This window comes from Rana temporaria, chromosome 8 (genome assembly GCF_905171775.1).
Source record: "Rana temporaria chromosome 8, aRanTem1.1, whole genome shotgun sequence".
NCBI lineage: Eukaryota > Metazoa > Chordata > Amphibia > Anura > Ranidae > Rana > Rana temporaria.
In genome coordinates this window covers 20,034,647-20,051,383 of record NC_053496.1, presented here as the reverse complement: position 1 = coordinate 20,051,383, position 16,737 = coordinate 20,034,647, and the positions used below count along the sequence as shown (strand labels likewise).

The following is a 16,737-nucleotide window of genomic DNA, read 5'->3' as shown; positions in this document are numbered from 1 at the left end:
CGGGCGGCAAGTGGTTAAAAAAAAAAAATGTTTTTAGAACATTCTGAAAAGACTTCATATGAACATTCATACTATACTCTACCAGTGTATGGTCAGCTTTATTATGCACTACCACCTGCTTAGCCCTCCAACAAAGCAACACCTTTAGCTCTAACCTCCAACAGAGCAGTGCTATCTCTTCAAACCTCTGCCAGATGATGATATAACATCATATAAGCACGGTGACGTACAAAACGTATAACGGCACTATAAAGGGGAAGTTCCATGCGGATGGCGCCACCCTTTGGGCTGCTTTAGCTGATTTTGTGTTAGTAAAAGTCGATTCGCGCTTTTCAGTCTGTTACAGCGTGATGAATGTGCTTACTCCATTACGAACGCTAGTTTTACCAGAACGAGCGCTCCCGTCTCATAACTTGCTTCTGAGCATGCACGTTTTTTTTACGTCGTTAAAGCCCACACACGACCATTTTTTACAACCTTAAAAACGACAACGTTAAAAACGTCGTGAAAAAATAGAGCATGTCCGAAATTTTTAATGCCCACTTTTTAGATCGTGAAAAATGCTCTGAAGCCCACACACGATTGTTTTTTATCGACATAAAAAAAAAGTAATTTTTTAGAACCCGAAAAACGGTCGTGTGTACGCGGCATTAGATGACACCATAACTTTCACACAAAATAATCAACATACACGTATTGGGATTTTTTTTACCAAAGACATGTAGCAGAATACATTTTTGCCACAATTTATGAAGAAATTAGATTTTTACATTTTTTATATTGGTTATGTTTTATAGCAGAAAGTAAAAAATATTGTTTGTTTTTCGGTCTTTTTTCATTTATATAATACATTTAAAAAAAACTGTGGTGATCAAATACTTCCAAATGAAAGCTCTATTTGTTTGAATTTTATTTTTATATAAATTTGGTTTGAAAACAGTGTTGCATGACCGCGCAATTCCCTATTAAAGTTACACAGTACTAAATAGCAAAAAATAGCCTTGCCATGATGAAGGGAGTAAAACCTTCCAGGGCTAAGGTGGTTAATATCCAATACATATAAACGTCCTATGGGTACATCAATAATCAAGGTTACATTAACCACTTGCCGACCGCGCACCGTCGTTATACGTCCACAAGGTGGCTCTGCTGGGCGAGAGCACGTAATATGACGTCCTCTCTCCCAGCTGCCACTAGGGGCGCGCGCGCCGCCGACTCCCGTGCGTGTGCCCGGCGGGCGCGATCGCCGCCGGGCACACGCGATTGCTCGTTACAGAGCGGGGACCGGGAGCTGTGTGTGTAAACACACAGCTCCCGGTCCTGTCAGCAGGGGAAATGCTGATCTTCGGTTCATACAATGTATGAACCGAGGATCAGTGTTTCCCCTAGTGAGGCCACCCCCCCCCCCCACAGTAAGAACACACAAGGGACATACTTAACCCCTTCCCCGCCCCCTAGTGTTAACCCCTTCACTGCCAGTGGCATTTTTATAGTAATCCAATGCATTTTTATAGCACTGATCGCTATAAAAATGCCAATGGTCCCAAAAATGTGTCAAAAGTGTCCGAAGTGTCCGCCATAATGTCGCAATACCGAAAAAAAAAAACGCTGATCGCCGCCATTACTAGTAAAAAAAATATAATAAAAATTACATAAAAATACCCCCTATTTTGTAAACGCTATAACTTTTGCGCAAACCAATCAATAAACGCTTATTGCGATTTTTTTTTACGAAAAATATGTAGAAGAAAACGTATCGGCCTAAACTGAGGAAAAAAAATGTTTTTTTATATATTTTTGGGGGATATTTATTATAGCAAAATGTAAAAAATATTCATTTTTTTCAAAATTGGCTCTCTATTTTTGTTTATAGCGCAAAAACTAAAAACCGCAGAGGTGATCAAATACCACCAAAAGTAAGCTCTATTTGTGGGAAAAAAAGGACGCCAATTTTGTTTGGGAGCCACGTCGCACGACCGCGCAATTGTCTGTTAAAGCGACGCAGTCCCGAATCGCAAAAAGTACTCTGGTCTTTGGGCAGCAATATGGTCCGGGGGGTAAGTGGTTAATGATAGCAGAATTAAGCATTTACCCCTTCACGCCAAATGTACGCAAATATGTGGCCCCAATGTTTGCATATCTGGCTTTGTGCTGGGAGTGTGCCGCACGGTCTCAGCGGGACCCCTGAGCTCCATACTAACGATTGATTCTAGGTCACCTGATCTCTGTGATAGCCTCTGATTGGCTATCAGGGTGATCAGTCACTGTGAAGCCCGACCCCATGTTTTCTCTCTTTGTAAATGGAGGAGAGAGATACACTGTATCTCTTTCTCTCTCTCTCTCTTGTTGCAGTGAAAAAAAAAGTATGTGTAAGAAAAAAATAATAATAATAATAATAAAAAATAAAATAAAATAATACCTAGATCAAGGTTTGATCTAAAAAAGAAAGGGGTTTGTGGGACTTTGAGTGAGGCACAAGACACGTGGTAGCATACCTCATAAACATATGATACATGGTTGAACATGAGTATTTTTATCTATGTACAAAGCGATGACATACAAAAAAGAAGAATTTATACAGGGAGCGCAGAATTATTAGGCAAATGAGTATTTTGACCACATCATCCTCTTTATGCATGTTGTCTTACTCCAAGCTGTATAGGCTCGAAAGCCTACTACCAATTAAGCATATTAGGTGATGTGCATCTCTGTAATGAGAAGGGGTGTGGTCTAATGACATCAACACCCTATATCAGGTGTGCATAATTATTAGTCAACTTCCTTTCCTTTGGCAAAATGGGTCAAAAGAAGGACTTGACAGGCTCAGAAAAGTCAAAAATAGTGAGATATCTTGCAGAGGGATGCAGCACTCTTAAAATTGCAAAGCTTCTGAAGCGTGATCATCGAACAATCAAGCGTTTCATTCAAAATAGTCAACAGGGTCGCAAGAAGCGTGTGGAAAAACCAAGGCTCAAAATAACTGCCCATGAACTGAGAAAAGTCAAGCGTGCAGCTGCCAAGATGCCACTTGCCACCAGTTTGGCCATATTTCAGAGCTGCAACATCACTGGAGTGCCCAAAAGCACAAGGTGTGCAATACTCAGAGACATGGCCAAGGTAAGAAAGGCTGAAAAACGACGACCACTGAACAAGACACACAAGCTGAAATGTCAAGACTGGGCCAAGAAATATCTCAAGACTGATTTTTCTAAGGTTTTATGGACTGATGAAATGAGAGTGAGTCTTGATGGGCCAGATGGATGGGCCCGTGGCTGGATTGGTAAAGGGCAGAGAGCTCCAGTCTGACTCAGACGCCAGCAAGGTGGAGGTGGAGTACTGGTTTGGGCTGGTATCATCAAAGATGAGCTTGTGGGGCCTTTTTGGGTTGAGGATGGAGTCAAGCTCAACTCCCAGTCCTACTGCCAGTTTCTGGAAGACACCTTCTTCAAGCAGTGGTACAGGAAGAAGTCTGCATCCTTCAAGAAAAACATGATTTTCATGCAGGACAATGCTCCATCACACGCGTCCAAGTACTCCACAGCGTAACTGGCAAGAAAGGGTATAAAAGAAGAAAAACGAATGACATGGCCTCCTTGTTCACCTGATCTGAACCCCATTGAGAAGCTGTGGTCCATCATCAAATGTGAGATTTACAAGGAGGGAAAACAGTACACCTCTCTGAACAGTGTCTGGGAGGCTGTGGTTGCTGCTGCACGCAATGTTGATGGTGAACAGATCAAAACACTGACAGAATCCATGTATGTGAGGCTTTTGAGTGTCCTTGCAAAGAAAGGTGGCTATATTGGTCACTGATTTGTTTTTGTTTTGTTTTTGAATGTCAGAAATGTATATTTGTGAATGTTGAGATGTTATATTGGTTTCACTGGTAAAAATAAATAATTGAAATGGGTATATATTTTTTCTTTGTTAAGTTGCCTAATAATTATGCACAGTAATAGTCACCTGCACACACAGATATCCCCCTAAAATAGCTAAAACTAAAAACAAACTAAAAACGACTTCCAAAAATATTCAGCTTTGATATTAATGAGTTTTTTGGGTTCATTGAGAACATGGTGGTTGTTCAATAATAAAATTAATCCTCAAAAATACAACTTGCCTAATAATTCTGCACTCCCTGTATATATATATACACATGCACTCATCTGAAATCGCATAGTATCCCATGGAAGCATTTAGTATAAAAAGCCAAATGCTTATTAATGGAGTCGTATTCGACGCATGCGCGGGATTTCGGGACGCTAGTTACACGTCATAACCAGCGGACATGTCCGATTAGGTGTACTAACCATCGGACATGTCCGACGGACATGTTTCCAGCGGACAAGTTTCTTAGCTTGCTAAGAAACTTTTGTCCGCTGGAAACCTGTCCGCTAGGCCGTACACACGGTCGGACATGTCCGCGGAAACTGGTCCGTGGACCAGTTTCAGCGGACATGTTCGACCGTGTGTACGCGGCCTTATGAGTACAGACACCCTAAGGAGCTTCAGACAGTTATCCCCCTCTGTCACGTACCTGGTTGAGGCTGAGCTGATGGGAGGGCTTTCCCTAAGAGCCGGTTCACACTGGGGCGGCACGACTTTGGGGGCGACTCGGCAAGGCGTCCTGAAGACGACTTCAGAGGAGACTTGCAAAATGACTTCTGTATAGAAGTCAATACAAGTCACCCCGAGTCGCCCCCGAAGTCGTACAAGAACCTTTTTCTAAGTCGGAGCGACTTGCGTCGCTCCTATTATAATGGTTCTGGTGTATAGGATGGGACGCGACTTGTGAGGCGGCTGAGTCGCCTGACAAGTCGCCCCAGTGTGAACCGGCTCTTACACCTCCTGTCCTATTTCTCCTGAAGGTGGTGACTGGCTATAACAGGGCACGGAGTTGCACGGGTGCCTGGTAGGAGATCCTGGAGAGAAGATACTTGCAGCCAGAGGGGTTGCTAGGTCTACAAAAGATCTGGGGCTAGAGCCTATAGCAGCGAAGTAAAGAAAGTCATAGGCCTCATACACGCGACCGGATCTATCCGCTGGGATTGATCCGCGGATCAGTTCCAGCGGATAAATCCGGTCGTCTGTACGGCCTAGCGGATATTTATCCGCGGAGATTTCTCGGGCCGATCGATTTCAAGCGGATATAAATTTCTTAGCATGCTAAGAAATTTATCCGCTTGAATCGGGTCCAGCGGATTGATCCGGTGGTCTGTACAGACTCACCGGATCAATCCGTCCGCTCCCCTCCCTCGCATGCGTCGTAATGATTCGACGCATGTGTGGAAGTACTTACATTCCAGCGTCGCGCACGTCGCCGCGTCATCATCGCGGCGACGGCGCGACACGTCACCGCGGATGAATTCCGCGCGGATTTTGATCCGATGGTGAGTACAAGCCATCGGATCCAAATCCGGAGGAGGAATCTCCGCTGGAAACGGTCCGGCGGACCGTTTCCAGCGGAGATCCCCTCGTGTGTACGGGGCCATATGCTTGGGCGGCATACACATGTATATAGTTTGTGTGTGTGTCTATCTATATCATTATATTAGGGTCTCCAGAGAGCCCCACCCTTGCATCAGGGTCCTCAGAGAGCGCCCCCCTCCATTGGGGTCCCCAGAGAGCCCCCCTTGCATTGTGGTCCCCAGAGAGCCCCTCCCTTGCATCTGGGTCCCCAGAGAGCCCCCTTGCATCGATATTCCCAGAGAGCCCCCCCTTGCATCAGAGTCCCCAGAGAGACCCTCCTTGCATCAGGGTCCCCAGAGAGCCCCCCATGCTTTAGGGTCCCCAGAGAGCCCCCCCTTGCATCAGGGTTTCCAGAGAGGCCCCCACTTACATCAGGGTCCCCAGAGTAGGCTGACCACGTGTCCCGGATTGCCAGGGACAGTCCCGCATTTTGCAGATCTGTCCCGGGCACCTTCATTCCAGGACAATACAGTGTCCCGGAATGAAACTGACACAGCCACCCCCCCCAGGCCAATCTGATGCCCCAAAAAAGGCCGCCACATCACAGCTTTACTCACTGACAGTACTTGTCCTGGCTGGGAATACCTGGAGGAGCACAGTCCCCGCCCCCTGCTTGTGATTGTAAAAATCGTAAATCCCACCTCTTGTGTCCAATCACTGTGCTGTGATTCATTACAGCACAAGCTGATTTTTGGGAAGGGGGGGGGGGGGTGTCCCTGAATGGTAGTTTAAAAATGTGGTCACCCTACCCCAGAGAGAGGGCAGACAGTAAGAGATGATATAATCTCTCTGCTGCCCGCGGCTGCACTCATGGCCCTGTGGTTGGGGACCCCTTGCATAGCCCCAAAAGCCACCCCCTAGCAACACCACTGCTTGCAGCAGGTGCGGAACAGCAGGCAGACTGGTCGACCGGCAGATGCAGGTACACAGCGGCAGGTGCAGGACAGCAGACAGCAGCCAAGCTGGAATGCAGGGTCTAGGGTGTTCAACAGGGGTCAAGTCCTGGGGAAAAAAGTGTGGGAACTCCCACCCAAGATCCACTCCCCCACCAAAAAAAGTAAATGATATGCTCATACGCATAATTACTAAACTGCATGTGTTTCTTTAAGCAAGTTCTTTCTAAATCCCGCGATAACTTGCGGCAGACCTCTGCAATGTCTCCTGGGAACAATGACAAAAGCTCCCAGGAGACATTGCGGCATTGAGGAAGTGACGGGATACCCGCACACTACCCGATAAATCCATATACAGGAAGCGACCAGTAACATAAAGGATTACTAAGGTTCGCCTCTCCGTGACAGTGACTCGAGCTGGGCATCTCCGCTTAGTCAAGGATTGGCTCGAGCGGCTCGGGTGGCTTGGCTGCTCTAGTCCTGCAAAGGGAACTGCGTTCCTGCTGAGAAAAAAGTGCAGTAACTCCGTTCCCACGCGTTCCCACAGGACTTGAGCCCTGGTGTTCAGGCAGACAGAAGTCAGTAACGACCAAGCAGAAGAGGTACAGAATCAGATCCAGAGAGAAGTCAGGGCAGGCCAGGGCCGGTATAAAGTGAGCAGAGACGGTACAGGAACAGTAGGCAGAAGGCAGAGTCGGGTCACAATCTGGGTCAGCAATCAGGTATCAGGAACCAGGAACACGCAGAGTCAAACAGGCCAGGTATATACAGGAACAAGCACAGGATCGGGTCACACATGGTAGAGGCTGACGACCACTCAGCAATCTTCTGGTCTAAGGAGCCAGTTTAAATAGGCAAGAGGGCGCCAAGTACTCCCGCAAGTTCATGCTAATGCGCATGTCTGAATTTCTCACTCAGTTCCTCCTCAGTCAGCTGTTCTGACTGACTAATCCCCAGCCAGAATGGCTCGGATGATGGTGGAAAGCTTACTGAGGAGAAACAGGAAGTGAGAAAATAAAAAACAAACCTTTACAACCCCTTCCCCCGCCCGCTACTGGTCAACCCCATCCCTGCCATCCCTGCGCAATATCGCAGTCACGATAAAAATCGCCGATCGCCGACAAAATTAATAATAAAAATGCCATAAATCTATCCCCTATTTTGTAGATGCTATAACTTTTGCGCAAACCAATCAATATAGGCTTATTGCGATTTTTTTTAACAAAAATAGGTAGAAGAATACGTATCGGCCTAAACTGAGGAACATTTTTTTTTATATATTTTTGGGGGATATTTATTATAGCAAAAAGTAAAAAATATTGCATATTTTTTTTCAAAATTGTCGCTCTATTTTTGTTTATAGTGCAAATAATAAAAACCACAGAGGTGATCAAATACCACCAAAAGAAAGCTCTGTTTGTGGGAAAAAAAGGACGTCAATTTTGTTTGGGAGCCATGTCGCACGACTGCGCAATTGTCAGTTTAAACTACGTAGTGGCGAATCGCAAAAAATGGCCCGGTCATTGGGCAGCCGATTCTTCAGGGGCTGAAGTGGTTAACCAGACAGTTTGGTTATGAGTAAGCACCAATTGTCTGTGTGAAACCGCGTCAACAGTGTTTCTGTTTTATGTCTGGCATGATGACGAATAAACGATTTTAATTGCTCCAGCTCCTTTGCGGTGTGTGGCCATTTCTTTTTCTTTATCTATGAAGTTGGCGGCGGTGAGCCCGGGGCGAGCAGTGTTGCCAACCTACCAGATTGAAATTTACTGGCACGACACCCAAAATTTACTGGCACAGCCACGTTTTTACTGGCATTTCACAAAAGTTACTAAATTACATTTTTAGGTGCAAATTTCAGTATTTAGGCTACAAACAAGTACGCTAGGCAAATAGCAATGTGATTTAAGGTAGATATTAAGGTAAGAAAACATATTTTGTTATTTTCGATATAATAAGGGCAAATTATTTAGTCACATCACCCCCTGCCTTCACCACCCTCTCTCACCAACACCCCTTGCCTCCATCCCCTTCTGCGGTGCCACCAACAACCCCTGCCTCCATCCCCCTCTGCGGTGCCACCAACAACCCCTGTCTCCATCCCCCTCTGCGGTGCCACCAACAACCCCTGCCTCCATCCCCCTCTGCGGTGCCACCAACAACCCCTGTCTCCATCCCCCTCTGCGGTGCCAATAACAACCCCTGCCTCCATCCCCCTCTGCGGTGCCACCAACAACCCCTGCCTCCATCCCCCTCTGCGGTGCCACAAACTACCCCTGCCTCCTTCCCCCCTCTGCCACCAACACCCCCTGCCTTCACCACCCTCTGCGGTGCCACAATCTCCCCCTGCCTCCATCCCCCTCTGCGGTGCCACCGACAACCCCTGCCTCCATCCCCCTCTGCGGTGCCACCAACAACCCCTGTCTCCATCCCCCTCTGCGGGGCCCCCAACAACCCCTGTCTCCATCCCCCTCCCCGGTGCCACCAACAACCCCTGTCTCCACCCCCCTCTGCGGTGCCACCAACAACCCCTGTCTTCATCCCCCTCTGCGGTGCCACCAACAACCCCTGTCTCCATCCCCCTCTGCGTTGCCACCAACAACCCCTGTCTCCATCCCCCTCTGCGGTGCCACCAACACCCCCTGCCACTAACACCCCCTGCCTCCAATCTCCCCTGCCTCTATTGCCCCCTACCTCCATCCCACTCTGCGGTGCCACCATTACCACCTGCCTCCAATCACCCCCTGCTTTCAATCTCCATGCGCAGTTCCAAGCCGAACCGATCTCGGCTATTTTTACTGGCACATTCCCGCAACTACGGACATTTACGAACGGGGGGGAAAAAAGTGCCCGTTTTTACGAACTGTCCGTAAAAATACGGACGGTTGGCAACACTGGTGCTTGACGTTGGTGCTTGACGTTGGAGCTACAATGGGGGACGCTCTTCATTTTCAATAAAAGACTTGTCAAAAACCATCTCTTGTTTTTTGTAACGCTACACTGCTTTTTTTTTGGTGAGTGAGTATATTCATTTACATGGGGGGTGGGGAGAGAGCTCCGGGGGCCCCTTTCTTAAAAGGGGGCTTCCAGATTCCGATAAGGCCCTTGCCCTCAGACCCTTACAACCACCGGCCAGGGTTGTAGGGAAGAGGCCCCTGTCACGGTCTTTCGGCTATATCACAGATGTCAAGTGGTTAAATGAGATTCAACATGCTTTTTCTTCAGCGATGGAGTCTTGCGTGGTGAGCGTTCATACAGGCCGTGGTGGGGGAGGGTATTTACTTATTGTTTTCTTTTAAACAATTGTACCTGCATTAGCTGTGTGGCTGACCCTGGTCCTACCTGGTCTAGGTCTTTCTGAAGCTCTCCACAAGTGGTCCTTTGCTCTTGGATAACTCTTCTGATATATCCTTTCACTCCTCTGTCAGAAATCGTGCGAGGAGCACCTGGTGATGCCCGGATTATGGTGAAATTATGTTCTTTCCGCTTCCGGATAATGGCCCCAACAGTGCTCACTGGAACATTCAGAAGTTTAGAAATCCTTCTGTAACCAATGCCATTGGTATGTTTGGCAACAATAAGGTTGCAAAGGTCTTAAAGGGGAGTTCCGGCCACAATTTCACTTTTTAAATATAAATACCCCTGTAATACACAAGCTTAATGTATTCTAGTAAAGTTAGTCTGTAAACTAAGGTCCGTTTTGTTAGGTTGTTACAGCATTTAGACACTTTATAAAATAGAAATTGACTGGGGCCATCTTAAGTGTGGGCATCATGAAGCCAGACTGTATGACTTCCTGGATTTCAGCCTTGCAGATCTCGCACATGCTCAGTGCTGCACAAGCAGTGTAATAGGTTTCAGATCAGGTTTCAGCACCTGTACTGTCCAAGTCACATGATTCTTCGAGACTGGGGAGTGCACAGACTCCTGGAAAGTTACACCCACTACATTCCCAGGAGTCTGTGCGGTGTAGGTTAGGAAGCATTAAGCACCTAGGTGCAGGAAGTGGGAAGATTAACTATTCTGCCTAGCAACAACACTTTGAAGGCATCTAAAAAAAAAAAAAAAAATTCTTAAAGGACTAATGACATTTTTTTAAAACTACTGATGTAATGTTATATTTATGGGTGGAACTCCACTTTAAGAGAGCTCTTTGCTTTTACCCATCATGAGATGTTTTTTGTGTGACACCTTGGTAATGAGACACCTTTTTATAGGCCATCAGTTGAGACTGAACCAGCTTATAATAAAGGGGTTGTAAAGCTTTAATCTTTTTTTTTTTTTTTTAAATAACAAACATGTCATACTTATCTCCACTGTTCAGCTCATTTTGCACAGAGTGGCCCCGATCCCCCTGTTCTGAGGTCCCTCGGCGGCTGTCTCGGCTCCTCCCCGCTTCTGGTAACCCCCTCTGGGAAGCTCTCGCCCAAGGGGGTTACCTTGCGGGCGCGCTCCCGAGTCCTGTATTCAGCCTCCATAGCCGCCAACTACAGGACTCGGCCCCCGCAACCCGCGTCATTGGCGTTGATTGAGAGCAGCACAAGCCAATGGCTGCGCTGCTATCAATCTATCCAATGAAGAGCTGAGAAGATCGAGCCGAGATCAAGCGCGTTCTCAAGGGCCAGGATTGCTTTCTAATTACTGATGGATTGCAGCTGGTGTCTTGGCTTTCCATGCCCTTTTGCAACTCCCTTTCTTCATGTGTTCAATACTTTGTCCCCCGATGTCATTCCATTTTATTACACAAAACCAGGAGCGGTTCGTCCATAGAGGGCGCCGGAGCGCCGCCCCCTCTGGCTTTCGCACAGCCACTACAATATATAGATTCATGCATTGTATGAATCTATATATATTCGCCGCTGCCGCCCACTATTGAGCGCCGGCAGCTGGTTGGCTGTGTGGAAGTGCCTATCAGAGCCAGCGGCCCTGAGGCTGTAGTCGGCTTCCTGAATGCTTATCCTCGGGACGTACCGGCGGTGCGTTCCTTGGATAAGACTGACAGGCGTCTCAGCCAATCAGGTAATCTGATTCTGGTAATCGGTAACCTGATTGGCTGAAGCGTCATCGAGGGCGGGACGAGGGACTGGACGAGGGACATCGAGGGACGGTAGAAGCACGGCTGACCCCAGAAAGGTAAGTGCGGGGGGGGGGGGCATTTTACAGGTCACAGTGGCAGCATTTTACTGGGCACAGTGGCGACAATTGCGGGGCACAGTGGCTACAATTGATGGGCACAGTGGCGACAATTGCGGGGCACAGTGGCTACAATTGATGGGCACAGTGGCGACAATTGCAGGGCACAGTGGCTACAATTGATGGGCACAGTGGTGACAATTGCGGGGCACAGTGGCTACAATTGATGGGCACAGTGGCGACAATTGCAGGGCACAGTGGCTACAATTGCGGGGCACAGTGGCGACAATTGCGGGGCACAGTGGCTACAATTGATGGGCACAGTGGTAACAATTGATGGCACAGTGGTGACAATTGGTGGGCACAGTGGTGACAATTGATGGCACAGTGGTAACAATTGATGGCACAGTGGTGACAATTGGTGGGCACAGTGGTGACAATTGATGGCACAGTGGTAACAATTGATGGCACAGTGGTGACAATTGGTGGGCACAGTGGTGACAATTGATGGGCACAGTAATGACAATTGATGGCAAAGTGGTGACAATTGATGGCATGGCACAGTGGTGACAATTGATGGCAAAGTGGCTGTGTTTGATGGCATGGCACAGTGACTGCGTTTGATGGCATGGCATAGTGGTGACAATTGATGGGCACAGTGGCTGCGTTTGATGGCATGGCACAGTGGCTGCGTTTGATGGCATGGCACAGTGGCTGCGTTTGATGGCATGGCACCGTGGTTTGCGTTTGATGGCATGGCACAGTGGTTGCGTTTGATGGCATGGCACAGTGGCTGCGTTTGATGGGCACAGCGAGGCTGCAATTGTGTTTTTTTTTTTTTTCCGTTTGCGCCCCCCCAAATATTTTGAGCACCAGCCGCCACTGCACAAAACTTAATTTTTTTACTTTTTGGTTTTGGTGTCTTTGTATGTATGGATTGCATGGGATGTTACCGACATGTGGTGAAAATATTATGCCAATAGAACCTTTAGAAATGTATTTACCTAGAAAAATGATGTCGTGTTCAATACTTATTTTACTCACTGTATATAATACAGGGATGTATGTACATATCATATATATATATATAATACAGGGATGTATGTACATGTCATATATAATACAGGGATGTATGTACATGTCATATATAATACAGGGATGTATGTACATATCATATATAATACAGGGATGTATGTACATGTCATATATATATATATATATAATACAGGGATGTATGTACATGTCATATATATATATATATATATATAATACATGGATGTATGTACATGTCATATATAATACAGGGATGTATGTACATGTCATATATGATACAGGGATGTATGTACATGTCATATATAATACAGGGATGTATGTACATGTCATATATAATACAGGGATGTATGTACATATTATATATAATACAGGGATGTATGTACATGTCATATATAATACAGGGATGTATGTACATGTCATATATAATACAGGGATGTATGTACATGTCATATATAATACAGGGATGTATGTACATATTATATATAATACAGGGATGTATGTACATATTATATATATATATATATATATATATATATATATATATATATATATATATATATATATATAATACATGGATGTATGTACATGTCATTTATAATACAGGGATGTATGTACATATTATATATATATATATAATACATGGATGTATGTACATGTCATTTATAATACAGGGATGTATGTACATGTCATATATAATACAGGAATGTATGTACATGTCATATATAATACAGGGATGTATGTACATGTCATATATAATACAGGGATGTATGTACATGTCATATATAATACAGGGATGTATGTACATGTCATATATAATACAGGAATGTATGTACATATTATATATATAATACAGGGATGTATGTACATGTCATATATAATACAGGGATGTATGTACATATTATATATAATACAGGGATGTATGTACATGTCATATATAATACAGGGATGTATGTACATGTCATATATAATACAGGAATGTATGTACATATTATATATATAATACAGGGATGTATGTACATGTAATATATAATACAGGGATGTATGTGTGGAATCCTCTCATGGACAGTCTGGTATCACACACAGTGACATAGGACTGTATACAGGGGGAGGACACCCCTCTCTCTCTCTCTGTACCCGAGCGCCTCGCCAGGCAGCCGTAGGGTTAAATGACGTCATCGAATCAAGTCGACGAGCAATGGGCGCCATTTTGAAACCCCATCCCGGAGCAGCCGAGAGCGGCTCGTGACCGCCGCATCCCCTCCCGAAGTGTCAGGGCGGCTCCTCCTCCCTCACCGGCCCCAACACCCGGCTGTACCGAACACCTCCGACCGGACCGAGAGAGAGCGAAACACACACCGAGGGGAGGGCTGACAAAGCGACAAGGAAGCCGCCTCCTCCCCCCCACCCCCTGGATAGGAAGGCCCGCTCCTAGAGGGCAGCCATGGCAGGTACACACTACTACAGGCGGGCTGCGGCCTACTCTGCGGGCCCGGCGTATACCTCACCCGGGGACCCTGCGCTCCGCCCGGGGACCATCCCTCCTCTACAGGCCCGGCTTCTCTCCCTCCGCCGGAGCCCCGGCTTCTCTCATTCACTACACGGCCCGGCTTCTTTCCTCACCCGCTCTGCAGCCCGACCCCTTCCCATCATCCCCGTCCTCTTCTCCCCTCATCATCCCCGTCCTCTTCTCCCCTCATCATCCCCGTCCTCTTCTCCCCTCATCATCCCCGTCCTCTTCTCCCCTCATCATCCCCGTCCTCTTCTCCCCTCATCATCCCCGTCCTCTTCTCCCATCATCATCCCCGTCCTCTTCTCCCCTCATCATCCCCGTCCTCTTCTCCCCTCATCATCCCCGTCCTCTTCTCTCCTCATCCCCGTCCTCTTCTTCCCTCCTCAAGATCCCCTCCTCATCATCATCCCCATCCTCTTCTCCCCTCCTCAAGATCCCGTCCTCTTCTCCCCTCATCATCCCCGTCCTCTTCTCCCCTCATCATCCCCGTCCTCTTCTCCCCTCATCATCCCCGTCCTCTTCTCCCCTCATCATCCCCGTCCTCTTCTCCCATCATCATCCCCGTCCTCTTCTCTCCTCATCCCCGTCCTCTTCTTCCCTCCTCAAGATCCCCTCCTCATCATCATCCCCATCCTCTTCTCCCCTCCTCATCCCCGTCCTCTTCTCCCCTCCTCATCCCCGTCCTCTTCTCCCCTCATCATCATCCCCGTCCTCTGATCCCCTCATCATCATCCCCGTCCTCTTCTCCCCTCCTCATCATCATCCCCGTCCTCTTCTCCCCTCCTCATCCCCGTCCTCTTCTCCCCTCCTCATCCCCGTCCTCTTCTCCCCTCCTCATCCCCGTCCTCTTCTCCCCTCCTCATCCCCGTCCTCTTCTCCCCTCCTCATCCCCGTCCTCTTCTCCCCTCCTCATCCCCGTCCTCTTCTCCCCTCCTCATCCCCGTCCTCTGATCCCCTCATCATCCCCGTCCTCTTCTCCCCTCATCATCATCCCCGTCCTCTTCTCCCCTCATCATCATCCCCGTCCTCTTCTCCCCTCATCATCATCCCCGTCCTCTTCTCCCCTCATCATCATCATCCCCGTCCTCTGATCCCCTCATCATCATCATCCCCGTCCTCTGATCCCCTCATCATCATCATCCCCGTCCTCTGATCCCCTCATCATCATCATCCCCGTCCTCTGATCCCCTCATCATCATCATCCCCGTCCTCTGATCCCCTCATCATCATCCCCGTCCTCTTCTCCCCTCATCATCCCCGTCCTCTTCTCCCCTCATCATCATCCCCGTCCTCTTCTCCCCTCATCATCATCATCCCCGTCCTCTGATCCCCTCATCATCATCATCATCATCATCATCCCCGTCCTCTGATCCCCTCATCATCATCATCTCCGTCCTCTGATCCCCTCATCATCATCATCTCCGTCCTCTGATCCCCTCATCATCATCATCTCCGTCCTCTGATCCCCTCCTTATCCCTGTCCTCTTCTTCCCCCTTCCTCTTCATCATCCCTGTCCTCTTCTTCTTCCCCCTTCCTCTTCATCATCCCTGTCCTCTTCTTCTTCCCCCTTCCTCTTCATCATCCCTGTCCTCTTCTTCTTCCCCCTTCCTCTTCATCATCCCTGTCCTCTTCTTCTCTTCTTCCCCTCCTCATCCCCGTCCTCTTCTCTTCCTCTTCATCATCCCCGTTCTCTTCTTCCCCTGTCCTCCTTCTTCTCTTCTTCCCCTCCTCCTCCTCATCCCCGTCCTCTTCTTCCCCTCCTCCCCCTTCTCTTCTTCTTCCTCTCCTCCTCATCCCTGTCCTCTTCTCTTCTTCTTCCTCTCCTCATCCTCGTCCTCTCTTCTTTCTCTCCTCCTCCTCACCCCCGTCCTCTCTTACCCTCTTTGCCTCTTTTCTTTCAGGAGTGGCCGGAGGAAATGACTTCCAGTGGTGTTTCTCCCAAGTCAAAGGTGCCATAGACGAGGATGTGGCAGAAGGTGAGTGATGTAACCTGGAGGACCACAGGTCCCAGCATTACTGTAGTCTAGATGGGAAGGGGGACCACAGGTCCCAGCATTACTGTAGTCTAGATGGGAAGGGGGACCACAGGTCCCAGCATTACTGTAGTCTAGATGGGAAGGGGGACCACAGGTCCCAGCATTACATAATGGCTGTATAGAGACTACAGAGTTGTGCAATATTGTGATGTAGGTGGTTGGAAAGTTTTATTGAATCTTGTGAAAATGTGAATGAGGCCCGGTGTCTGGTGTCCTTTTATAGTATATGTGAGCCCTCGCCTTGTAAAAACAACCCCTTCACTACCGGGCACTTCACCCCCTTCCCGCCCACACCAATGTTCAGCTTTCAGCACTCTCACAGTTTGAATGACAATTGCGCGGTCATACAGAACTGTGCCCAAACAGTGTTATCATATTTTTTTCACACAAATAGAACATTGTTTTGGTGATATTTAATCACTGTTGTGTGTGTGTGTGTGTGTGTGTGTGTGTTTTTTTTTTTGTTTTTTTTTTTATAACCTTTTGCAAATAAGGTATTCATTTATTTTGTTCCAAAATGTTACACTGCTACATATCTTTGGTAAAAAAATAAAAATAACCCAAATTAGTGTATATTATTTAGTCTGTGTCTACAAGCTATGCTACCAAGAATTGAAAATTGATCACACCTAATCATCCTGA

The 16,737-nt window shown here is 47.3% G+C and overlaps 1 protein-coding gene across 1 annotated transcript in view; it reads left to right on the top strand.

The window, feature by feature from the left end:
• The first annotated feature begins 13,736 nt into the window (after positions 1–13,736).
• PPP2R2D (protein phosphatase 2 regulatory subunit Bdelta) overlaps positions 13,737–16,737 on the top strand; it is a 35,745-nt gene continuing 32,744 nt past the window's right edge. Inside the window, exons 1-2 of the mRNA XM_040361369.1 lie at positions 13,737–13,996; positions 15,961–16,035. Coding sequence (XP_040217303.1) covers positions 13,990–13,996; positions 15,961–16,035 — 82 coding nt within the window. The 5' untranslated portion in view covers positions 13,737–13,989. The remainder of the gene's footprint in view (positions 13,997–15,960; positions 16,036–16,737) is intronic.